Below are 23,075 nucleotides of genomic sequence, written 5' to 3'. Positions count from 1 at the left end.
CCAGGGCCTCATTACTGTGGGTCCAATGATGTGTGACCAGTTCTCAGTCCTCCAGTGAGTCCAGTGCTTGATCCACCCACTCCCTTAAGTGTTACCAGCTCCTGGCAGAGGCTGCCTGCTCTGTGCTGCTTGGTGTTTAATCTGTAGTTTCTGGCAGAAACCACTGCCTGAGCCCTCCTATGGCTCCTCCTTTTTGATTTTTATTCTGGTGCTGGTAGTTCCTTGGTGTTTCTAGGTCCATTTCCATCTCTTAGTGGGCAACAATCCACAGGGAAGCAAGGCGTGGTGCACTGTAAAGTGGAGGAGTGGGAAAAGGATCACAGCCTGATGGAATGATTTGGATTGGAAGGGGCCTTAAAGATCATCTACTTCCACACCCCCTCCCTGTCATGGACAGGGATGCCACCCACTACACCAGGTTGCTTAGGGCATATCCAACCTGGCCTTGAGTGCTTCCAGGGATGGGGCATCCACAGCTTCTCTAGGCAGCCTGTTCCAGTGCCTCCACACCCTCTGAGTAAAGAATTTCCTCCTAACATCTAATCTAAATCTCCCCTTTTTTTTGTTTAAAACTGTTCCCCCTTGTCCTGTCATTACCTGGCTGTCTGTAAAGTTCTTCTCTGTCGTTTCTGTAAGTCCCCTTTGAGTACTGAAAGGCTGCAGTGATGTTTCCCTGGAGCCCTCTCTTCTCCAGGCTGTAAAAAAGATGAGCCAAGGGAAGGCATTAGGAGGAGAAGGAACGTGAAGAACCCAACTGGTAAGAAAGATAGAGGAGAACAGGCTCTGAAGGATCGATCTTGCCAAATGCCAGGCCTTACAGCATGCCCATCACTTTTCAAGTGTCAAAGAATCCTGAGTACAAAAGAAACTCAGACAGTGAGGATCTGTCTGTATTTGTCTTGTTCCTGGGCAGTGTACTTACTACTCCTCTTAGCTGACTTCTTTCCAAACAAGATAATGATTCCATCTGGGCTTGAAAAATCATCTAGCACTTCTCCTGTCTCTTCTGATTTTGGCGAGACTTAAGACGTTGCTGGTCAGGAGGGGATGAGGTTGCTGCTGAAGTACAGGAATAAGGAGATTCCAGTGCAGTTTCTGGTGACAAAGTTGGCCCTGTTGGGATCCAGAGCAGCATGTGTGGCAGCTGCACAGGCATTAGCACTGCCAAGCATTTCACTAATGCCAGTTGTTTGCTTTGGTGTTCTGGGTATTGTCTTTCTGCCCCTTGCAAAACAGCTCATCAAGCTCTGGTGTGTTTGGAAGTGATTTCTGATAGCTGTTGTGGCACTGCTAAGTTTTGGGGTTTTTTTTAACTAGTAGCATGAGTCTGGAATTGCTGTCGTTTGCCTGGTGTTCCCTGCTCTGCTCACGGAAGCTGACAGTTCTGCTTCCCAGCAAATATGGGAAGTATTGCCCTTTGGAGTCCCTGTGATTACAGGGGGAATAACAGAGTGGTGGTGCATCTGGGGTTTTTTTGGGGTGGTTTTCTTGGTCGTTCCTCCTGTGTTGCGTTCCTGATGTGCCTGCCTGAGGCCTGCTGTCACTTTTATGGCTTTTGGGCTTTGTATGGAAGTTGATAAGCTTGTCAAAGGGAGATGGGAGCAGGGAGTGAGGTAGATCTGTTTTTCAACAGACTGTAGAGCTAAATGTCTGTTCTGTGTTTGAGAGGTGCTCAGCACTGACCCAGGCTGCTGTGAAATGGGTGGTTTCTGAAGCTTTTAGAGAAATGAAGGCTTGAAGGTGAGATACTGAGCCCCAAAATAGCAGAGTTTTTGGTTGCTTCTTTGGGAAAAAAGGGCTCTGATGTCTCATGACAGCAAGGTTATTTGGCTGCTTAGATAAATTGAGCTTTTGTCATCTTGGATTAATCATTTTGTCTCCATTCAGCATCAGCACCATGAACATAGGAATCCTCCAAAACTCTCTGAAAGGGAAGCTGGACTTTGAGTATGAGTATGAGAAGGCAGCTGTTTGTTGCCAGAAGTCATGCAGAAGCTCAATACTCTGGAAAATCATACTGCTGGAAGTTGGCACTTATTAACTCGAGTTACCCTGTACCTAGGATCCAGCCAAAGGGCTCTGGCTGGCTGCCAAGCTGAAATTACCAACCTGGGTGTCAAGCCTTGTTGGTTCCTTCTTCATAGCTTGAAATAGGAGCTTCCCAACAAGCATGTGTGTGCCAGCCTCTCTTCTAGTCATATTTCCCCTTACAGCTTTGTAAAGTATTTGAGGTAATTATAGTACTTACTAGTATTTATTCCCTTCTGAGCAATTATCTGAATGCCTTTATCTCCGGTGTGCTTTCAAAGTGCTCTGCCCCCCTCTCACCCTATCATTTCATTTCATCTCATCTCATCTCCCTGACTCAGTGCTTTCTGCCCCTTCCCTTCTCATACAGTCCTTGGCCCTCAGCTTCTTCCACCCTCCTGAATATGCTGTCAGGCTTTGCTTTCCTCTCCTGGAGGTTCTCATACCCCATTTTCCCACTCTGCTGTCTGATCCCATTAGGGAGGAGGGATGTTTGGTCCTTCTTGTGGGGGATGATTGCTTAACCACCCTGCCAGGTGCTAAGGCGCTTTCCAAGGAAGGACATGGATACCAAGAGAAACTGGGCTGGCATGGTGCCATCTCCCAGCTTTCTGCTGGCTGCTTGTGGCCTGCAGACAATATCTTGAGAGCTCCTGCTGAAGGGTTTGACCTTTATGCCTTCGGTGTTATCCGGCGCCTACAGCAGGAGTCACAGCGTGCAAATTCCAGTGCTTTCTTCTGACTTGTGATATAATTGTAGGCAAGTCACTCTGTCTCTGTTCTTGACTCCTTGAAGTAGAGAGAGTGGCTGAAAAAGGTGTCATGGGATCTTTTGGGGAGGAAATATGCAGTGTTAGGGCTGAGGTCTCGCTTGCAGTCTGTAAGCAAACAGGCTGCTTTTTTTTCTTATACATGGAAGAAAACGTGTCACGGAAAAGATTGTTGTGCCCTGATTGATTTCACTCTTGGTGTTAGAAAAAGAAGAAAATTGACTTTTACTTTGAGCTCTATGGTGCTACATACCTTCACAAGCTCTCTTGCTTATCCTACTTGAATGAGAGCTCTCCTTGCCCACCCCATTAGGCTGGTGGGGCACAGCCCATGTGACTGTAGCGTGGAGCTGCTGTGATTCATCCCAGCCATTAGTGCTACAGCAGCACAGTTAATCTATGGGTCGCTGGCATGCCAGGAGCTGTTACATCTAATCAATCCCATGCCATGAGCTAGTTGGCAGTTAAATCTAATCTAGAGTGTATAGCTGCCAAATGCTTGAAGTTTGCCAAGCACTTACTCCTTTCTGCTGTAAATGAGTTGGACTTGAACAAGATCAGTTTCAGGTGCCTTTCCTGCGAGTAGGACTCAGAGTTCAGCCTCACATACCTGTACTGCAGAGGGGCAAAAGTTGTCCAGAGTCCAAAGGGCTACAAGAAGGGTGTGAATCTACCTGCTCATCTTCATATTTAGATATCAAAGCACGCTTTTCTCATCTCACGTTGCTTTATCTCCCACCTCTTCCCTTTGCCTAGATGTGAGCAGAGGTGTGTTCAGAGGTGACCTCTCGGATACTGCTGTCATCATGAGAGCATGGAGGGACCTTGTCTTGGTTCTTTTATATGTATGAGTCTTGCCTGAGAGGGCTAGTTTTTATTTTTATTTCCTATTTTCTGCCGTTCTTACACCTCATCCACTCTTGAATTTTCCAGCTGTGCCTGCAGGGTCCCTCTGCAGATGCTACCCTGTGGCTGCCAAGCGAAGGAAGGCTAGCACTGACTCAGTGGTTATTCTGATTTGTGCCTGGCTCTGGTGTTTGGACAATTTCTTTTTTCTTTTAGTCTTTGCAGGGAAGAATGTGGCTGCAAATGTGTGGTGGGAAGGAGGTTTGTTTCCTCCTGAAGCAGTGGGGAAAGCTCTCTGAGACTGCCCTGAGCCGCATGGGGTAGTGTAGAAGCTGTTGTCGCCCTTCTTCTGGCTCTTGCCTGGATCCCATTGGTTTTTTAGATTGGCTCATTTTGGGGGAGGGTGTAGGGAGGAGAGGGGTGAGTGTGAGGAAAGATTTGCTGTGTGTCAAATGTCTAATAGCTGCTCTAGCAGATCCACTGGGATACGTTACTAAAAGCATCCTAATGATCTCAGTGTAATGGGTTTGAGCCTTGGAAGCCTGCTTGCTGGGAAGGGGATCCCAGGGCCTTGTGCTTGGCTCTTGGAGGATGAGGGCAGGGTTCCTGGCAGCAGACAGGGCAGGCAGCAGGAGCTGCCTCAGAATCACAGAATTGGTTAGGCTGGAAAAACCCTCTGAAGTCATCAAGTCCAATCTGTGACCAACCACCACCATGTCCACCAGACCATGGCACTGAGTGCTGTGTCCAGTGGCTCTTAGATACTCTCAGGGGTGGTGACTCCACCACCTCCCTGGGCAGCCCATTCCAATGTTTAATCAGCCTCTTTAGGGTACCCATCCTTCTGAGAGGAAGCGTCAGAGGGGAGCCATATGCAGGGCTTTGGCGTGGCAGAAAAATGACTCAGTGGGAGGCTTGGCCAAGCACCAACTACTGCTGTTACCTCAGAAATGTAGATTACCAGAGGCTGCAGTTGTGTGGGTGCCAACTAAGTCCCTAAAGAGATGTAATCTGAGGAAAGTAATTTTCCCTACAGAGATATCTGGGTGTTGGTAGAAGAGCAAGATGTGCAGAGGAGCATGACCATAGCTGATACCAGCAGCCTCTAAACCTGGCTGCTGGCAGCACATGTGGTAAAGAGATGTGCTGGGAATGTGGCTCCCACCCCAGCTGCAGGAGCAGCACCCAGCTCTGCTGCTCCCATTCCTCTAACCACTGCTGTTCCTCAGGTGGCATCATGCAACCTCCTTCTCCTGGCACTGGTGGTGGCCTGGGAAAGAGGTGGGCTGTTTCTTACCTGCAGAAATGATGGGAGCAAGGGTCATGTGCGAAAGGAGGGTTCATCAGTCCTGGAAGGTACCGGTGGAGCCATGAAGGCCCCTGAGATATAGGTAGGGATGATGAAGAGGGGGTAGAAATCAGGGTGGGAGATAGCAGCAGTCCAGTTTTCCAGTGGATGGATGGACAGATGTAAAAGAAATGCATGTACATGATCCTGAAAGTGCTGCAGTAGAGATTCTCCATAGTTACTGGGGTGATCAGCATCGTTTTCTAAATCATCCTCCGTATGTGGATGCGAATCTTGAGTGTGGGTAGGGTGAAGTGAGGCTTCTGGGGAAGTATGCTAGTGGGAGGCCAAAAATAAATTATCAAAAGAAAGAATTGAGAAATTAACAAAGCTAAACGGATGTATGCATCTCTAAGAAAAGGGTGTCGTTTTTGAAAGCATATTTTTGAAAATCTATTTGCTTAGTCATCTTACAGATAACTTAGCTATTTTTGCCTTCTTTGCTCTGATGACACTTCACTGTCTATATAATAGGTTTAGCATCTGCATTCTTTTCTAGTGTAAAGGGAAAAATATATCTGCTAATTTTGAGTTGGCTTTGTAGAATTGCTTTAACTCTTGGCTGTGAAATAAATAAGATACTGGTCTTAAAACTATTTTAAAGGAGAATAGTTGGCATTATTTTCCTTCTAACCCATCTTTTTAACCCATCTGCCATGTCTGCAATTGAATTTCAATAGAGAATATATACTCTTGCTATTTCATGTGTAATAATAACTGTGCCCTCAACTGCTCCAGACATTGAAGTGGTGATGTTTGGGTTCAGCACAGTAATCTGCTGGGGAATGAATGCAAGATCAAGGGCATTTGCAGGTTTTTATTTCTCTGTGTTTGCAGGGGCTGTGGCACTGCTAGTGGGTTGCTCACAAATGGTGTCTTAGATTACTTCTTCTGCAGGCAGCAAGATTTGCATCTTGCCATTCCTATTTGATCTGCAAGTGGTGATGAGAGCTGTATACTTGAATTCAGATTTTCTGAGTAGCAGTCTGCAGTCATTAGAGCAGCACTTAGACCCCAGAGGCTTTTTCCATGTTTTCATCCTGTTTCAGTAACCGTGTCTCTTGTTATCTTGTTCCTGAATATTTTCTCTAGTAAGAGGACGCTGTTTGTTGCAGCTGTTAAACCTCAAATGTCTTGAATCTCCCTTAGGGAAGAGAGGGGAGAGTTCCTGAGGTTTCTGTTTAAGTAGACTATAGAAACACCTACATGTCTTTCCCAAGTATACAGCCAGGAGGTATTATTGGTGCTGTCTTGACCAGCTGATGGAATCTGGCTGGTTTGGCCTGTGATTCCTCCCTCTTGCTGGCTCACCATGTTGAAGGGGTTTAGTAAGGAAACAGGGATAACAGGGATTCTTTTTTCTTTTTTTTTTCCTACTTTTTTTTCTCTTTTTTTTGGTTTTGTTTTTGTTTGTTTTTTTTTTTTTTTGGCATGCAGTGGTACTGGATGGCTCTGGTTGCTTTTGTCAGAGCAGTGTAGCTAGGAGGTGTCAAAGGAAATTAGGGATGTTTGTTCGGTTTCCTGGCTGGATATACTATGTGGGTTTTGGAGAAATGTGCATTGAATAAACATTGGGTAAATCTCCTAGGACTAGCACCCCCTGGGAGCAGTGTTGGGAGCTGTGCTTTTCTTCATGGCAGGATTTAAAAAGAGACGTTTGTATGAGAAGAGTTTTGCGCCCCATGTTTGGTTCCCATTGATTCAGTGATTTGTAATGTTCCTCCGTCTGTTTCCTTTAAAGCCAGCTGGCCAACCTTAGGAGAGGATTATCTGAGTAAAATTCTCCAAAGCCTATATTGCCGTCAGAATTCTTCGTTTCCTGCTCTTTCACAGTGCCGGAGGCCAGCCCGAGCCCAGGCCTGACCATTGCCACATTTAAAATGTTGGGGCCAGCCCTTGGGATTGCTGGAGCCCCTTGGGAGATGGGTTGTGCCCCATCTGTGCCGCTTCGCTGGGTGGCTGTGGGTGAGAGGGCATGGCCCGGGCAGAGCCAGCGGGGACAGACACTGCCAGGAAGGGCAGGAGCTCTGTCACAGGTGGTGACAGCTCAGCACCTTTACCTGGTGTGACCTGGCCTAAGATGGGAATCGCCATGGTCCCCTCACCCCTGCTGCCCCCACAGGTCATCCTCCCTCCTCACTGGAGGGTCCAGGGGATGCTGTGGTGGCAGGAAGCCCTGACCAAGTGACAGGCGCCCCAGGGCCTGGCGGGGAGCAGGCGGCTGTGTGGGCATGGGGGCACCTTCCCAGCCAGGGATTGCTTGGCTTGGGCTCCAGGGCTGGCTTCTGTGCTTTGGGACATTGACCAGGAGCAGCCAAGTGCCTGTGGTACCCAAGCCTTGCCTCACGAGCTTGTGCAGGACATTTGATTTTGCCTTCGTCTTGGGAGGTGGCGTTTCACAGCTGCTGTAGGCAGGTACTCAAAAAGCTGTGCTAGTGGGTGCAACCTGTGTCAACCCTCACCACCTGCAGTCTGCTGCCATGAGATGAGGATGGGGATGGCCTCAGCAGCTCCTTTGAGACTGCTGTCCCCGCTTCCTGGCCCTGCAGCCCTCCCTTCTCCCTGTCTTTGTGCTGGTCTCCTCCAGCTCTGTCAGTCCCTGACAGATCTGGAGTGTGTGTGGTGTTTTGGTGCAGCTGCTGTATCTGTTCAGCTTGCATCAGTTGGTCGCTGTTAAGGCTTATAATCAGTGTAAAATCTCGGGGGTGCAGCTATTTACAGAAAAAAACCAACCTACTGCACCCTTCCAGACTTGCATCAAACAAGAGTTTTATTCTCATTAATTGAATTCCTCTAGAGTCTGATAACTTGGGCATGTTGAAATCAGATAAATAAAACCCTCCCTTTCTGGTAGCTGCATAAGCCTTTCCTTAACTCCCTGATCAGAGGGGACTAGGCTTTGCTAAGTAAGTAGCTGCAGATGAAAACTTCTGCATACATCTGCTCATCAGGGAGTGTAGGCAGGAGGATGCTCAGAGTGGTGTATGAGCAGAGGAAAGATTTACCTCATCCCCCACCTTTCCTTTTCTCAGTTGATTAGGGAAGGTTTTTTTGTTTAGTGACAAATGCTGTTTAGTCACCCTCAAACACATTGTCTGTGTCTAGAAGCTGGGACTCTGCTTTCTTTCAGACTTTCAGATAAACCTGCAGCCCTGCACAGTGGCAAATCTGCTCTTCCTGAAGTCAGGGTGCATCGCCTTTGGAGCATCTCAGGCCGTGCTGCCCCATCTCATCCTGTGGATGCTGAGATGCGTTGCTCTGGGAGGTAGAAGGGTGTTGGGGCTGGTGCCCGAGGTGTGGTGTTGCTGAGCTGATTCTGTAATCCTGAAGAAATCCAACTTGCAGCTTTTCCCTGACTCCATACATCAAATGAGACTTGCAGTCATTAAGGTTGTGTCCCTTTGCTCTGTTGCGTCTCTCGTGTGTCGTTCCTGTCTTGGTGCTGAAGGCTGGGGCCTCTCTTGTTCAGCAGATGCTGTTGGTTAGTCCAGAGTCATTCCTTCCTGTGCCTGGATCACCCATGCTGTAACAAGGTACCTGGCTTGCCAGCCAGGCTTTTGCATGTCTTGATTTTCAGCCAGCACTGCTCCACCCCTTCAGGGTCTTTCTGGTTTTCTCCTCCCCTGCCACTCCTCGTTCTGCATCCTGGACTTGGATTTCCCCCCACTCCTCTTCTATCAGTATTTCTGCCCCATAGCTGTGTACACCACCAATACAGTGGCATCTCCCCCCCCCTCCCTGGGACACTTTTTCTGCCCTCTCTCCCATCTCCACCATCTGCTGCTTCTGCTCCTGCTCTCATGCAGTGGTGTGAGGCTGTCATGAGTCTTCTGCCCATTCTGACCTCTCCATCTCAGAGCTTGGCCTCTTCCCTCTTGTCCCTTGTAAATACTTTTAACTTTTTCTCCACTGAATGCTGATGGTGATATTCCCCCCAAGCTTGGATAGCCCCTTCTCCACTTTCAGATTTGCTTCTCAAACTGTAGCAACTTTATGAAGAGAACTGGCACACAAATGAGGGTCTGTCTTTACCTATTGGTTTGCCCTGTCCTGCTTTCCTTCTCCACGCTTTTCACGAAGGTAGAATTTCTAACCTTTTTGCTTGTCTTAAGGGTCCCAACTCATTTTCCCTTGTCTCTGTCATTTGTTTTCCTACTCATAGCCTCTCTCCCTCAATGCAAAGCTGCTTTATCCCCTCCTCCTCCAGCAGCTGCTGTGTCCTTTGCAAGCCCCATGGGATGCACTGTCTGGAGCTTTTGCCTCCCAGCCCTCTGCCAGTTTAGTCTGTCTCTGTGATTTACTTCGCAAGGGCTTTCTTAATAGCCCCCACTGCTCTGCATCGGGGTTGTGATGAAATGTTACCTTTCTTGACTTTGTAATTGACCTTGCAATAACCAGTTTTGGTCTCTTTCTGGAGAGATCCTCTAAGTTCTATTGTCTGTCTTTTCCTGCCTTGCTGACAGAGCTTTTCTTATGATCTCGTGAGTTTACCCTGTATACCAGCTTCAGGGCTTGTGTTTGTGTGGCTGCAAGGGGTCTATTCTGTGACCCTGTCCACCTCTTCCTACAGTCCCTGCCTCTTTGTAATTTTGTCCACTCATAAAAACTGGAGTGGCATCTCTCTGCTGATGTTACAAGCTAGTATTTCTGTTCACTTCAAAATTTTAACCTTTGTCTCTGGTGCTTACTTACATGCACGGGCACGCACCTGGGTCTTTCTGGAGTGTAGGCTACAGCATTTCCTATCCATCTCTGCCTCTGAAATTCATTCAGGTTTTTTGTTGTCTGCCGATTCCCCTGAACTCTCAAATTAGTTCCTCCTCCTCTGCTGTGCCAAATGCAAGATGTGTGTCTTCCCTTTTAAAGCCATTCTTAGCCTTGTTCTACCTTGTCTTTTTAGTGCTTCTTCCCTCCGTGGTTTTTGATTCCCAGCCTGTGCCTCTCATTGTGTTTCCTCAGGCTGGGTTCTCAGAGAAAGAGGGCTTATCTGATCATACTGCCTCTGCCACCCCTTTCTGGATAACCTGGAAGCCCTTTGGCCAATTTTACGCAAATTTGACAGGAGTAGAGAGCTTGGAAACAAACGAGTTCCTGCAAGCCTTGTGAAGAGTAGGTAGCTGAGTCAGGGCAGTGACAGGGGACTGAAGGAGACCCTTTTCTTCAAGGGCTTCAGCAGAGCCTCCAAATGACTGTGCCAGCTGTAGGAGAAGCTCCAGCTGGAGCTTGCAGTCAAGTCATTAGTCTCAGAGACAGCCTCCCTCCTGAAGGCATGGGAGGCTAGGCTTCATTAAGTCTCCTGCTCTTAGGGTTGTTTGCTAAAAGTGGTGGCTTGGAAAACTTTTATTTTACTCTGTGTGATGGGGAGTAACCTACAGCAAGCACCTGCAGCACTTTTTCACTTGCTGCCTTTGTGCAAGGCCTGTTAAGAGACCTGCCATCAGGGTCTCCCAGCAGAGAGAGACCTTGGTGCTTCCTCACAGGCTTCCCTGCTCTCCTTCCCTGCCCTCTCTTGACCCATCTGCTGGCATTCTGAAGGTGCTGTCTCTCATAGTGTGGCTGAGCTGGTGCAATTTCCCTGCTGCTAAATGGAAGGGTTGTTTGCCCCTGTCCCCCAAAGAAAAAAGTGTTCCTGCTCTATTGGTGAAAACCAGTAACTCTTTCTTTGGGTCATTCTTTTTTCAGCTCATGTGGAGGTCAAGCATGGGGAGAGGAGTGTGTGTATGTTGCTAGGAATAAAGTGAGTGGGAAAGCAAGACTGCTTTTTTGCCATGGCAGCTGGTAGCTAGATCAGCTTAACTGCATTGTGAAACCACATTTTTAAACGGAATCTCCTGGGATGAGGGTATTTTTGCCACTCTTCTCTCTGTAGAGAATCTATTGCAGTGAGGCTGCTCTGAGCAGGTGCTTGGTGCTGAGCTAAGGTAACTGAGCCTACAGCAGTGGTGAATGAATGCAGTCCTTTTGGAGAGTCCTTCATGGAACAGTTGAGGTTGGAAGGGACCTTTGGAGATCATCTGGTCCAAGCCTCCTGCAGGTTGCTCAGGATCACGTCCAGACAGCTTTTGAATATCTCCAGGGATGGAGACTCTGCAGTCTCTTTGGGCAGCCTGTGTGCAGTTACCCCTCACAGTTGTGGGTTGGTTTTGTTTGTTTGTTTAGTATAAAAAGTGTTTTCCTGTGCTTTCCAGCTGGTCAGTTCCCTCTGGTGCGTGGGCTTGTTCCTCCTCAGGGAGGAGAATCTCATCTGATTGTCCTTTTTACTCACTGGTAGTAGTACTGTGCTTAGGAGGGAATGACTGTACCTTTTTCCCTCCCAGCCTGGAAGAAATAGTAACATAAATGCTTCTGCATCCCCTTTTTTGTTTTGTTTTTCTCTGTTTTCCTTACCAAATGCCAGAAAGCTCCTGTCCTCCCATTTGAAATGAGAGCCTTGGTGACAACTGCTGATAGTCTGTGTAGCATGTCAAACTAATAAATTACAGTGTATGCAGACAAGGAGTTCTAACATCTTAATTAGCAATAAAAAGGCAGCAGGTAGCTGAAGAATCTCCCTGCATCTTTGTCTGTCTTTCAGGGATGCTGTCTTGACTGAATCACAGAAGTTTTGAGAGGCAGCATGTTGCTGCTGCTTAGTGAACAGGGAAGAATCCAGATGAGTTTGTGGGGAGGAAATGGAAACTGTCTGCTGTTATATGGCTATACTTCATATTCCTGTGATCCTTTATGGTGGGGTGGGTGTAGCGGGTTCAGTTTGTAACCGGGCAATTCTTATCTCACAGAAGGTAAAAAGTAAGTAATGAGTATTTTGAACCAAAACCACTACAGTGGGAAAACTATCTTGGAGAAATGCATGCTTTTAGCCAGTACACTTGACTTTGGGGATGAGTCAATTTGCTGCTTACTTGAAAGCTCTTTCTGCTGAAGGAGTGAGTACAAGATGGCAGCTTTGCCTTGCAAATTGAATGTTCTCTCGTGCTAATGGTCATGGCTGAGGGGCACAAATGCTTCTTTAGCATGCCAGAAGGAAGAGGAAGAGATTGCCCCGGCTGCATTCTCTCCTAGATATTACACTTGTGAGCTTTTTTTTAGTGTTATTTCTGCAGAGCTGTGTGCTCCAAAGGAGGTGGGGAGCAGGTGCAGACCCATGGCTAAGGATACAGCTGGAGTGCTGGAGGAATGGTGTTCTCCGGGAGGTAGGAGGGAATGTGCAGCAGGGCACTTTGTCACCAGCTCTTCCAGCCTGTCAATATTTAACAGATTGTTGTTACGTTTCTCTCTCTGGAAGGTAATCAATTCGGGGTTAAGCAATTAATAAATGGCTGCCTGAGGCTTCCAGTTTGGAGGTTGAAAAAGAGATGCTCTGGCCCTGCCTGAAAGAGCAAAGATGCAGGTCAAGGTTGTAGAGAAAATAAGGATGCTGGACTCCTAAGTGTCATCTGTACCAAAGCAAGGGAAAATCTGGAGTCACTTGGAGCAAGGGGAAGGGCAAGAAACCAAATAAGCAACTTCAAGGAGTATGGAAAGATGGGCCAAAACATTCTTTGGAGATGGAGGGAGGTGCTTTATGTCTGTCCTTCCTTCCTGTTTTTTAAATAAAGAGAACGAGAGGCCTTGTTTTTCTTGAGGAAAAATAAATTTCAGGGAGGGTAAGAAACCAGGCTCTCCATGCATCAGAAATATTTTAAGAAATCTCATGAAAGAGAGGGAATTCCTTTAATGAAAGGCTGGATAGTAAATGCTGTTTCCTCTTGGCAAGGATAATGTGAAGGTGAGATTTGGGACTCTACACTCTTTTCTCCTGGGAGAGTATTTTAAGCATCTGGGATGTTATGAGGTGAATTACAGCAATAATAGGGGCATTCTGTTCTTTAATATTGGAAGGGATCGCAGAGCGTGCAGGAAAATGAAAAGAGAAGTGACATTAAAACGTTATTGACTGTGAAACAAAATGAAGTTTCTTATTGTCTGAGAGTGAGTGATAACACGGGGAATAATGTTTGACAATTCTTAGAGTGACCCTGGATGTTGAACATATAGGACTTGAAGACTAAAGAAGGATAATAAAAAGAAATACAGGGGCTGGAGGGCATAATGAACTATGCCAGAAATTTCCTACCTAGCTTTGATGCTCCAAACAATTTCATTTCAGCCCCTCCTCTTGATAGGCTGGGAACACATACCAGCTGAGGGTTCAGCAGTCCAAAATGCGTGTTGGTGCTTCATAGCTTTGGTACTAGAATGGCAGTGCTGAATCTTTTAGAGGTCTGGGAGCAGTACTAGAGGCACCAGGATAAATGGTGTGTCCTTACGTGTATTTTAAGAGCTAAAAGAACACAAGAAAAAGCACACATAGGAATCTTAGGAGACTTCACTTTTTGTGCAGGTCTGCACTAAATCTTACAGGGAGTACCTGTGGTGACAGTTTCAAAACTCGGGCTGGGGAGGTAGTAATGAAGCCATCACTGCTTTTCATTGGAAATTATAAAAGTAGGCATTGCCTTGGGCATTCCAGCAGACCACTGTACATGGTGCTGTGTATTGTAGTGCTTAACCAGACCTGGAACCAGCAGCAGTGATACAAGTCACTAGGGCAGGTATTCAGTGGGCTGTAAGGAAGAAGAAGCTCCTAAGGATAAGGCACGAGGAACAGTGCAAGTTAGAAGTACTGTGTGGGCACTCCAACACTTCCTGCCTGCATACTCCCAATATAAGCATAATCTGCCAGGGAGCTTCTGCTCGCGTGTTCTTCCCATAGTGATAAGGATAGAGTATGTGAAGAACATGCTGATCTGAGAGGTGAAAAAGGGCTGCAAAGGTCGTGTTCTGACCTTGGAGGAAGAGAAATAGTTGATTAAATGATTCACAGGACAAGCTCTACTTTAAGTATAGAAAAGAGCCTGTAGTGCTGTTGGAGCTTTGTGCCATTCTGGGGGGGGTTAAGTCAAAACTTTGGTGAGTACAAGGTTTGCAGGTTATAAGGGATTCTTTTTTTCTCGGCATCTTTGCAGGAAAACAGTAAAACTGCAATAAGCAGTAGGTGTGTCACACAAAGGTATTTGAGCCCCCAACAGTCATTTACCATTATGAATCTGAACCAGCAGGGCAGCCAGCTCAGTCTGTCCCTTGTGCACCAGCATGTGTTGTTACTCACCTTTTACATCTGCTTCAAAGCCCTTGTGAAGTAAGGAGGCTGAGCACCACGAGCTCCAGAGCTCAGGGATCTGTGTGCAGAAGGACTGCCCAGCCATCCTCCTTCCTCTGGTTATTATGGGTATTGCTCCTTTTTCCTGACCGCAGGCATGGCTGGCTGGCTTCTGGACACAGAGTACTTGGACTTTTCATAGTAAAGCTGTACTATATTAAAGAATAGTTTCAGGCTTCGGTGCAGCAAAATAACTTTAAATATACTTTCTGGTGGGATGATTGAGAATGATAGAACTGTAAGAGCAGGGAGATCTTGTATCATGCATCCCCTGGGACAGGTTCATCTCTGCCTTATGATATCCTCAAAGAAAGTAAATGTCTATTAGAGGAAGCTATAGTGTGAGACGCCTCAGTCTCACAAAGCAGTCTCTCTGGTGCCTTGCTTTCCTAGCTTCTGGGAAATGGGCATGTAGCTAGCTCCCATGACTAGTCTGAATCTCTGCTTTCAAGTCCAAGCCTATTGTTTCTTGTCTTCACAGAGTCCAGTGTCGATAAAGAATTATTCTTTCATCCTTTCAGCATTTTTAGAAGTTTAAAGGTTGTAGTAATACAGATGATCTGTGGCTCAAGAATATGCTGTGATGTTAAAACTAGCACATTTTAACATGCCTAATTGTAGAACAGGGAAGGAGCAGTTAGAGGAATGTGACACCCATATAGGATGTAGTTTGCTTAAAAAACGGGGGGAAGAAATCACAATTCACACTGTGCATCTGCAGAATACCAGTGCCATACTGGGGAAAATAAGGAAGTCTTCTGTCAGTGTAAGGGCCAGATCTGAGAAGAACCAAAGGATGTAAAATGGCTCTGATCTTGGCGAGGGGGTTGGATGTCTGGCTGGATGCATAATTATAGCAGAGGTACAAGACCTCTTTTACAGTCAGAACTTGGGAAGCTAGTCACAGGCCACAACAATCTATGGTGATTAAAAGAAATGTCACCTCTTTCATATTTATTGAAAACATTTTTCTTAAAAGACAGTAAACATCTGCTGTGGAAGTGAGTGGCTGTGAGACGGAGCAGCGAGCAGAGCTGAGGGAAGGCAGTGTTGTTGGAAGAACAAAGAGCTGCTTTGGCGGCTCCTGTCTAGTTTGCCCATGCTTTGATATTCCCCCACTGATTGTGATATTTCCATACCAATTATTGTATAAATTGCTCCTGGCTGACCTCGCCACTTAGCCATCCTTAGTTGGCTCAGTAGTGGGAGGAATTTGAATGAGGAATAAATAGCTTTATGAGTTGGTTTAGGAAGGATGGTCTGTGTGCTGGGAGTGGCAGGATGGTGGCAGGAATGGATGAGGAAGAGCATAGGGGATCGGGTGTCCTTTTGGTGGTACCATTTAAACATTAAAGCAAAAGGGTGGAGAATAGGGACAGAGTTGTTCTGCAGGTGGCTCCAGCCAGCCTTTCAGTACACTAAGCTCTCTTGGCATGACAAAAAATACACCAAGCAAAACACTGTATTTTCCCAGAATGAGGCTTTACACTATTGGGGGCTGAGGGGGCTTACCACATGTTTTCTTCTGATAGCATTGTTTTTTTCCATCTGGCAGCAGGTTGCAGTGTAGGGAAGATTGTTCCTGCTGTGACTCATTTATGCAAAAATTAAGCTCAAACCTAATTTTCGGTTGTGTGCCTTAACAGGAGACTTCACAGAATAGCAGGTATGTGTTGCTTAAAGATTGTCTCTGTTTTGGCATTGCCTGGTGGGGCAGAGTCTCCCTCAGAGATTTTATTAGTCTTCAGCCTCTGGGAAAAAAATAATGATGGCTGCCTGGGAAAGCGTTCTCAGTGGCTGGACAACGGTGAGCTTGGAAGAGCCTTCTTGAAATGAATTACTGTTTCGTGGGTAGCAACCCTGCTGTGGAGTCCAGAGAAGAAGCAGGGACTAAGTAATGGGCTGGGTTTGGCAAGACCTGTCTGCATCCTCTTTGGGTGACAGAAGGGAGAGAGGAAGGGCCATCCCCTGGGAGGCCTCATGCATAAGTGAGACTGAAATATTAATCTGAATTAAGATGGAATATGAGCTTGGAGGATGTTAACTGTCCCTGAGTAATCCACTGGAAGCAAAGGCCTGTGCAGGGTGCAGTGCTCCTGCTTTAGGGCAGGGGAGTGGGAGCGCTGAGGAGGGGTGATGCCACAGCCTGCAGCTCCTGGACAGCAGGACACAGGGAGCAGCAGGACATGGGGAACAGCAGGAGGAAGTCTGCTGGCACTTGCCTCACCTCAGACGGCACCATCGCATGCATTGGAGTGCAGGGGCTGGCCAGGTGGTCAGTCTGGGCTCCTGCAGATCCCCTGCCTCCTCCCAGGATCTGCAGGAGGGCAGCAGTGGCCACAGCCTGTGGTGCACTTGCACCTGCTCTTGGGTTGAGCTCGCCTGGAGCATCCCTCAAGCTTGGAATTAGACACTTTAGCATAACTGCCCTTTAGCACTTATGTCTGAATTGTCTTCATTACTGGGGGCTTTCTGCCAGGTCTTATGGTCTGCCACAGATGCTAATTTGTCATAGCCAAGTAGGATTTATGCATGCTCCCCTTCCCTTCCCTGCATAGGGGCACAAGCTCCCATGTCAGTTCTGAGGATGTTTTGAGGGAACCCATTCAGTTGTTCAGAGCAGAAATAGTCATGCTTTTTGAGAAGAAGCTGAAATGCTAAGTTTTTTAGCTTCTGTTGTATCATAACCAAGGCATAGTGTGCCCCACATTGTTGAAGAGTACAGTCTGTAATGACATGGGTCATGTAGTGGCACAAGGACAGCTGTACCACTTCAGAGTAAATCCTGCACCTTGCTCAGCATCATGCCTCAAAAAGCTGTAAGCAGGCAGCTATGCACTTGTAGCTTGTTTTGGGAGCCTTATGAACCTGATGTGATTTACCTATTTAGTAGCCCTCCTTCAAGTGCTTGTCCCACTCACATTTTGACCCATGTAAACTTTTTCCATACCCCCAGTATCCTTTGGCAAGGGCATCCACAGATCTGCTGTATGCAGCTGCAAAAATTGCCTCACTTGTTATAAATCTGGATCTGGCAAGTCTTGGTTGATGGCCCTTGGTTTTTAAACTAGAAGAGATGATAAAGGGTCAAATTTTTGACTGTCCTTGCTATGGTTATGTATTTGTGAAAAAACCTTTACCAGATCCCCTTCAAGTCACCTTTTTTTCCCCAGATTCCATTATTTTTTGACAGAGAAGCCATTCCCTAGTGTTTATCCTCGTTGTTGCTCTTCTCTTGACACTTTCTCAGGAGCGCCTGTGAGTTGAACAAACAAAAGTGACAACAACAAAACCCAGATGTGTTGCTGTGTATTTGTGAAAGGGAGAGGGATCTCTTTGGAAGTGTGTTCTGTCTAGTAACTGTAGTCAAAGGCACAAAGTAATTTTTAAAGGAAATTTAGGATTAGTACTGTCAGTTATTGACAAATAGTACTTTAGAGCTTCTCAGTGAAGGAAAGCTGCTGTAAAGCTGCGGGGGTAGAAATATCCCCTCAAACTACATAATCCATTTGGTGTTTACCACTATTAGCCCTGTGCTTATAGAAGATATCTATGCCAAGAAGATATTTATATCAAGACCTTTTCAGTTGTTCTCTAGTGATTAGAAACCCACGATAATACTCATAAGAGCTCAAGTTTCTCCTTTGGATTAAACAACTACTGGCAGTGATTATTGATATCTAAGATAACTACAATGGCTGTAGTGCCTTTGGATGTGGTGCAGACGTGACCTGTATGGTCTGAGATGGGGAGAATATTTGTGCAAGAAGGCTCTTCATCAGTCTGTCATGAGTTTTTATTTATTCTTTTAATCTGTCAATGCTGTGGCAGAGTTTCTGTGTGCTCAGGCATCCCCTCTTCCGTTACACCCACCTGTCCCTTGCAATAAGCCATGAGTCAATGTTCTCAGGAAGATTTTGCACGCCTGTTCTTCTGAAAGGGACCTGAAGGTCCACCTCCTTCCCAGAGGGTAAGTGTTTGGCACTTTCTGAAATAGTGCATCTTCAAAGTACTTCAGCTCAGGCACCTGCAATGACCAGTTGCATGTGAAAAACCTGAGCTCTGAGCTCTGTGTGTGTCTCTGTGGAAAGGTCAGATCTTGCCCAAATTATCTGAGGTTGCTGTGAGGATACAGGTTTTGCAAAGACACAGCGTACTCAGAAGCTGAGCTGCAGCACTGCTGGGGGAGATGCCTGGCTGCCAGGGATGCTTGATGCTCCTTTCTTGCTCCTTTCTTTCTTGGAGAGGCATTGAAATCCTGGCTGTGGTGTGACAAGGGAGACTTGTGTGAGTATGTGACTCTGACATTGCATTTTTCTCTTTCCTTTTCCTGGCTTTTTGGAGCTGTTTCCCATGACATTTGCAGTGGCCCTGGAGCCTGCTGGGTGGGTTGGCATAGGGGTGGTGCAGGTACTGGGCATCTGAGGTTCCCCGGGTCCTGCACTGTCTCTTGCTGCTTGAGTTCAACCACCTGGCTGCATGTCCCCTCTTGCCACTGCTCTTATTCCCCTGTGCAGCTCCGGGGCCTGGGAGATGGGTGAGCTGAGAGCTGCCTGGCTGTTGTTTGGCTTGCTCCTAGCTCGAAAGGCTGTCAACAACAGCCCAGATCTGTAGGGGATAAGGATCAGGGAATGGCTTCCTCCTTATTGCATGGGATTTGCTGTCTTTTGGAAGAAAACAGATGCACAAACCTATAATTTCTTATTAATTTTAAAGTAGCACTTGGCTCGCTACCTCCTCCGATCAGCCCTTGCGTTGTCAGTAAATTATATTGGATTTGCAATTAAAAGCCAGCTGTGTCAGTGCAGTACCAGCCAAATGCCACCATCACTGTCTCCTGGGCATCCTAAGGAAGGTGTGGAGCGCACAGATCCTCCTGCAGTGAGCTCTTCTCTCGCTTTAGGAGGGAATGAGAAGAGTTTAAATGGGATCTCAGACATGTTATTTTTGTTAATCAGAGCTCTTGCTCGCTAGGAAGTGCAGTTCTCTTCTTAATACTGTGTGTTGTGGATGTAGCAATTCCCAGAGCTTGCAAAATGCCAAACATCATGCAAAAGGTAACTGTTTGAGGACAGCATGTACTGGTGGATGTCTGCCTCAGGCTGATTGTTTTTCTTGTTTCCTTTCTTGATTAAAATAGTTTCAGAGAAGTATTTCTGCTTCTGCTGTTTGGATTTTTTAAAGGTGTTGAAAAGCATTTGTGCCCAGCTGTGTTGGAGCAGGAGTTCACGGCCAGGCACAGGGAACAGCACTGTGGATGTGCTGCTCCTTGCCCCTCTGGAGATCTAGCCTGTTCATCCAACTTCTGAGCCTTTGTGTCTCACCTCTGGGACAGAAACCTGCTGCAGGTGGTAACAAAAGCCTGACTGTTTTGTCTTCTATCCATACTGGAGCTGGGCAGGACTTTCTCTGCACTGTCTTCCTTCTGTCCCTCAGCTTCTTAGGCTTCTGGAGCCAGAAAGGGAAACCAGGAGCTCTTTGGCTCTTAACACTCTCTCACTTTTGGCTGCATTAGGAAGGTGCAGCAATCCACTGCAAGAGGGAATAGAAGAGGAGGAATGTAGAAAGTGGGTCTCTTCAGAACCTGAAGGAGGACTCCAGGTAGAGTTACAATCAAGGTCCTAAAAGCTACTGACAAGGGAAGAAGGAAGCCCACGTTAGTGCTGACCATGAGGGTGGTGAGATTTGACATCTACCAAAAATCTGTGCTGTGGGTCCCCAGTGTTGTGAACTTCCAGTGAGCTTTGGAAAGTCCGGTACACATCTCTGATAAAATGCTATTTTTCAACCAGATAGTTGGAAAACTCCTGTGTAAAAAATCCAGCACCATGTTAAAAGCCTGATAAACAAAGTTGTGCACTTAGCTGAGAAATGCTTGAATGAGTGTCATGTGTGCAACTTTTAATTCCTCCCAGTGCATGGTTGCCTTGTGGTGCAATTTTAATTGTCATTGCATGTGGGATATCTGTATGCTGTAGCAAGACTACATGTGAATACAAAAATTGGATTATGAGCTGTCTTTAGGTATGTAATAAAGATCTTGTCCTTCCTGCTGCTTTGAAAACAGTTCCCTTCAAAGGCTGTAGTATTTGCTTTGTCCTTTGGCATTTGTGGGGTGAGAGAAGAGGCTGTCTGCACCTTAGATGTGTTAGTTGTCTCTAGCAGTATCTTTCCCCAGGATGAAGAGATTAGTACAGCAAACAGTGGGGGAGTGTTTGCCTCTGTTGTTCCTCTCCCTGCTTGTTTCAAATGTGCTAGCTTTCCCCGTCCTCCCCTTAAATCACATTATTTCATAAAGAGTAAAAAGAAACATAATTTGGAGCAGCAGCAAGCTGAGCCCAAGTTAATAGTTTGAATTGCACTCCATCTGTTCAGCTGCATGCCCTGATGGATGTGCTGAACCTATTTTTCACAATTTGTTTTAAGCTGCTAAGAACCATCTCTCCTGGCTCCAGTCCAGGCTGGCTGTGGAGAAAAACTTCATATCTGGACATCGATGTCCAGAGGTTTATTGAATCAATAAACCCCAGATTCAAGGCTACCTCTTCCCCTGCAAGATGCCAGTTTTTGAAAGGTTAAATTCTTCTCTGGACTTGAGCATTGTTATTGAAAATTAGAGGAGAGGGGGAAACCCCCAACATACACACGCACAGAGAGGATGAAATTTGCAAACGTGATTATGCAGGACCTGCTTTAAATCGGCTTATTGCTGTTTTATGATGGCAAGCAAGCAGTCACAGAAGCCAGGATTGGCCTTGCCATGTGTGCGTGCTGCTGGTAACTCAATAACCGATGAACACCCACCGTGGTCTCCAGACCTCGAGCCTTTGATGTAGCAACAAACAAGATAGATTGCTGTAATTTATCTGGCCCCTGGAGGGCTGTGCTGGTAATGTGCCATGAGCCCAAGGGCCAGCCATCCATAATCTGTGTAAAAATACAGCGGATCGCAGTCACCGTGCTGCGCGGCTGTCTTTGTTTTGTGCCGCGCACGTTTGCGTGTGTACGGGCACGGTGCTGGGCCCTGACTTCAGCAGCCGGGCACTGAGCTCTAGTGTAAAGTGCCCACTCCCTCCATTAACTTTGATTGGTTTTGTTATGTACTAAATGCACACCTTTCAGACAGGCTTGGGAAGGCAATGCTGGAAACCTGGTATTTCTCTGTGTGCCTTTACAAGTGTAAGAGAGAACGGAGAAGGTGTGCTGGGTTTGGGGAAAAAGAGTGGGATTTTGTACCAGCTGCGGCCCCTGGCGGGTTTGCTGATGGAGGACGAGTGCCTGGGGCATTGGAGTTGGGTGGCCCAGCAACCGAAGGGAGGGAGTGCAGCCCCCTGGATTGCACAGGGGCCTCTCTCCATGGGGTGGTAAGAGTTGGAAAGTAAGAGTACTGAAAACAAAGACCTGTCACCTTGAGTTTCTGATTTGTTACTGTGTGGTGCATTGCCCTTTCACGCCTGGGTTCTTACTGCTTCCAAACAAGGGGTTTATGTTACCTCACTGCTGCTTCTTTCATGGGGTGTTTTTTAAAACACATCCATTGAGTCAGCAAGAACTCTCCAGTGTGACTCGGGAGGGTGCTGGGCCAGAGCCCGATGTGCCAGCTGTAAAATGGGGTGTGAGGACTTGCCTGGTCCAGCATGGCCATAGAAAAGGGGTGGTAGGATGGGTGTATCTGGGTGTACATGTAGGGATTGCCTGCTGGTCAGTAACCCTGGGCTCCTCTCCTCCCACAGGCATGGCGTTGGCCCAGCGGCAAGTGACGGTGCAGGAGGGACCCCTGTACCGCACAGAGGGGTCCCACATCACCCTGTGGTGCAAGGTGAGCGGCTACCAGGGCCCGGCGGAGCAGAACTTCCAGTGGTCCATCTACCTGCCCTCGGCCCCCGAGCGGGAGGTGCAGATCGTCAGCACCGTGGACCCCTCCTTCCCCTACGCCATCTACACCCAGCGCGTGCGCAGCCGCGGCATCTTCGTGGAGCGGCTGCAGGGGGACGCCGTCCTGCTGCACATCACCGAGCTGCAGGAGCGCGACGCCGGCGAGTACGAGTGCCACACGCCCAACACCGACGAGAGGTACTTCGGCAGCTACAGCGCCAAGATGAACCTCGTGGGTAAGCTGTCCTGCTCACGGCGTGGCTGGGCCAGTGGGGTGACAAACCCTTGAACCCCTGTGCGCAAAGTGGTCTGTATAGGCTGGCAGATGAAAATCCTGTGAGGGAGAACCGGAGTGGAGAGCAGGTGGCACAGTGGTAGGAGTTGCAGGAAATCGCAGTATAGAGGCACAGGAAGCAGCAAGCTTTCTTCAGTAATAAGGCCCTTATAAAAATGAGGCATCAGGCAGCACGGCCGGGCAGAGGAATGTTTGAAGCCATAGCTGAAAGCAAGATGGATGTGGAACTGATTTACGTGGAGGGAAAGGAGCAGGGAGTCTGTATCAGATGGCACAAGTCACAGACGAGAGAGCTGTCTGCCAAAGGTGGTGAAATAGCTGAGCAGGGAAGAGAGGAGTAATAATGAGCAGCACATAAAAGTGAACAGGAGAGATGGTCATCTTCAGACTCTTACAGCAGTGCTGAATGCATCCCGAAACCAGCACACCGATCAGATTGAGCTGTCTGTAGATGAGTGTGGAGAAGTTGGTTTGGGATTTTTTTTTTTTTTTTGCTTTGCTTTAGAAAAATCAAAAATAGTTCTTTAAAATCTGGAGTATTTCCATGGCACTTCTCTGACTAGAAGATTTGACCTTCTCAAGCTTCAGCTTGCTTTCTGTATCTTAAAACAGGATTGTATTCCAAGTGTCTAACTCAGCTAACAGCAGTCAAATGGCTTCCATCCAACTCTTTGGCTGAAAGACCCCTAAAAGAGCTCCTTCCCAACACAG

General features: G+C 47.2%; 1 protein-coding gene across 2 annotated transcripts in view; it reads left to right on the top strand.

Moving 5' to 3' along the window:
• IGSF3 (immunoglobulin superfamily member 3) overlaps positions 1-23,075 on the top strand; it is a 95,056-nt gene that overhangs the window by 5,647 nt on the left and 66,334 nt on the right. For both annotated transcript variants that reach the window (XM_069025182.1, XM_069025181.1), the window contains exon 2: positions 21,928-22,305. In XM_069025182.1, the coding sequence (XP_068881283.1) occupies positions 21,928-22,305 (378 nt within the window). The remainder of the gene's footprint in view (positions 1-21,927; positions 22,306-23,075) is intronic.

The sequence above is a fragment of the Aphelocoma coerulescens genome, chromosome 1 (assembly GCF_041296385.1).
Source record: "Aphelocoma coerulescens isolate FSJ_1873_10779 chromosome 1, UR_Acoe_1.0, whole genome shotgun sequence".
Lineage (NCBI taxonomy): Eukaryota > Metazoa > Chordata > Aves > Passeriformes > Corvidae > Aphelocoma > Aphelocoma coerulescens.
The sequence above is the reverse complement of the archived record's forward strand: the minus strand, read 5'-3'. Positions and strand labels throughout refer to the sequence as shown.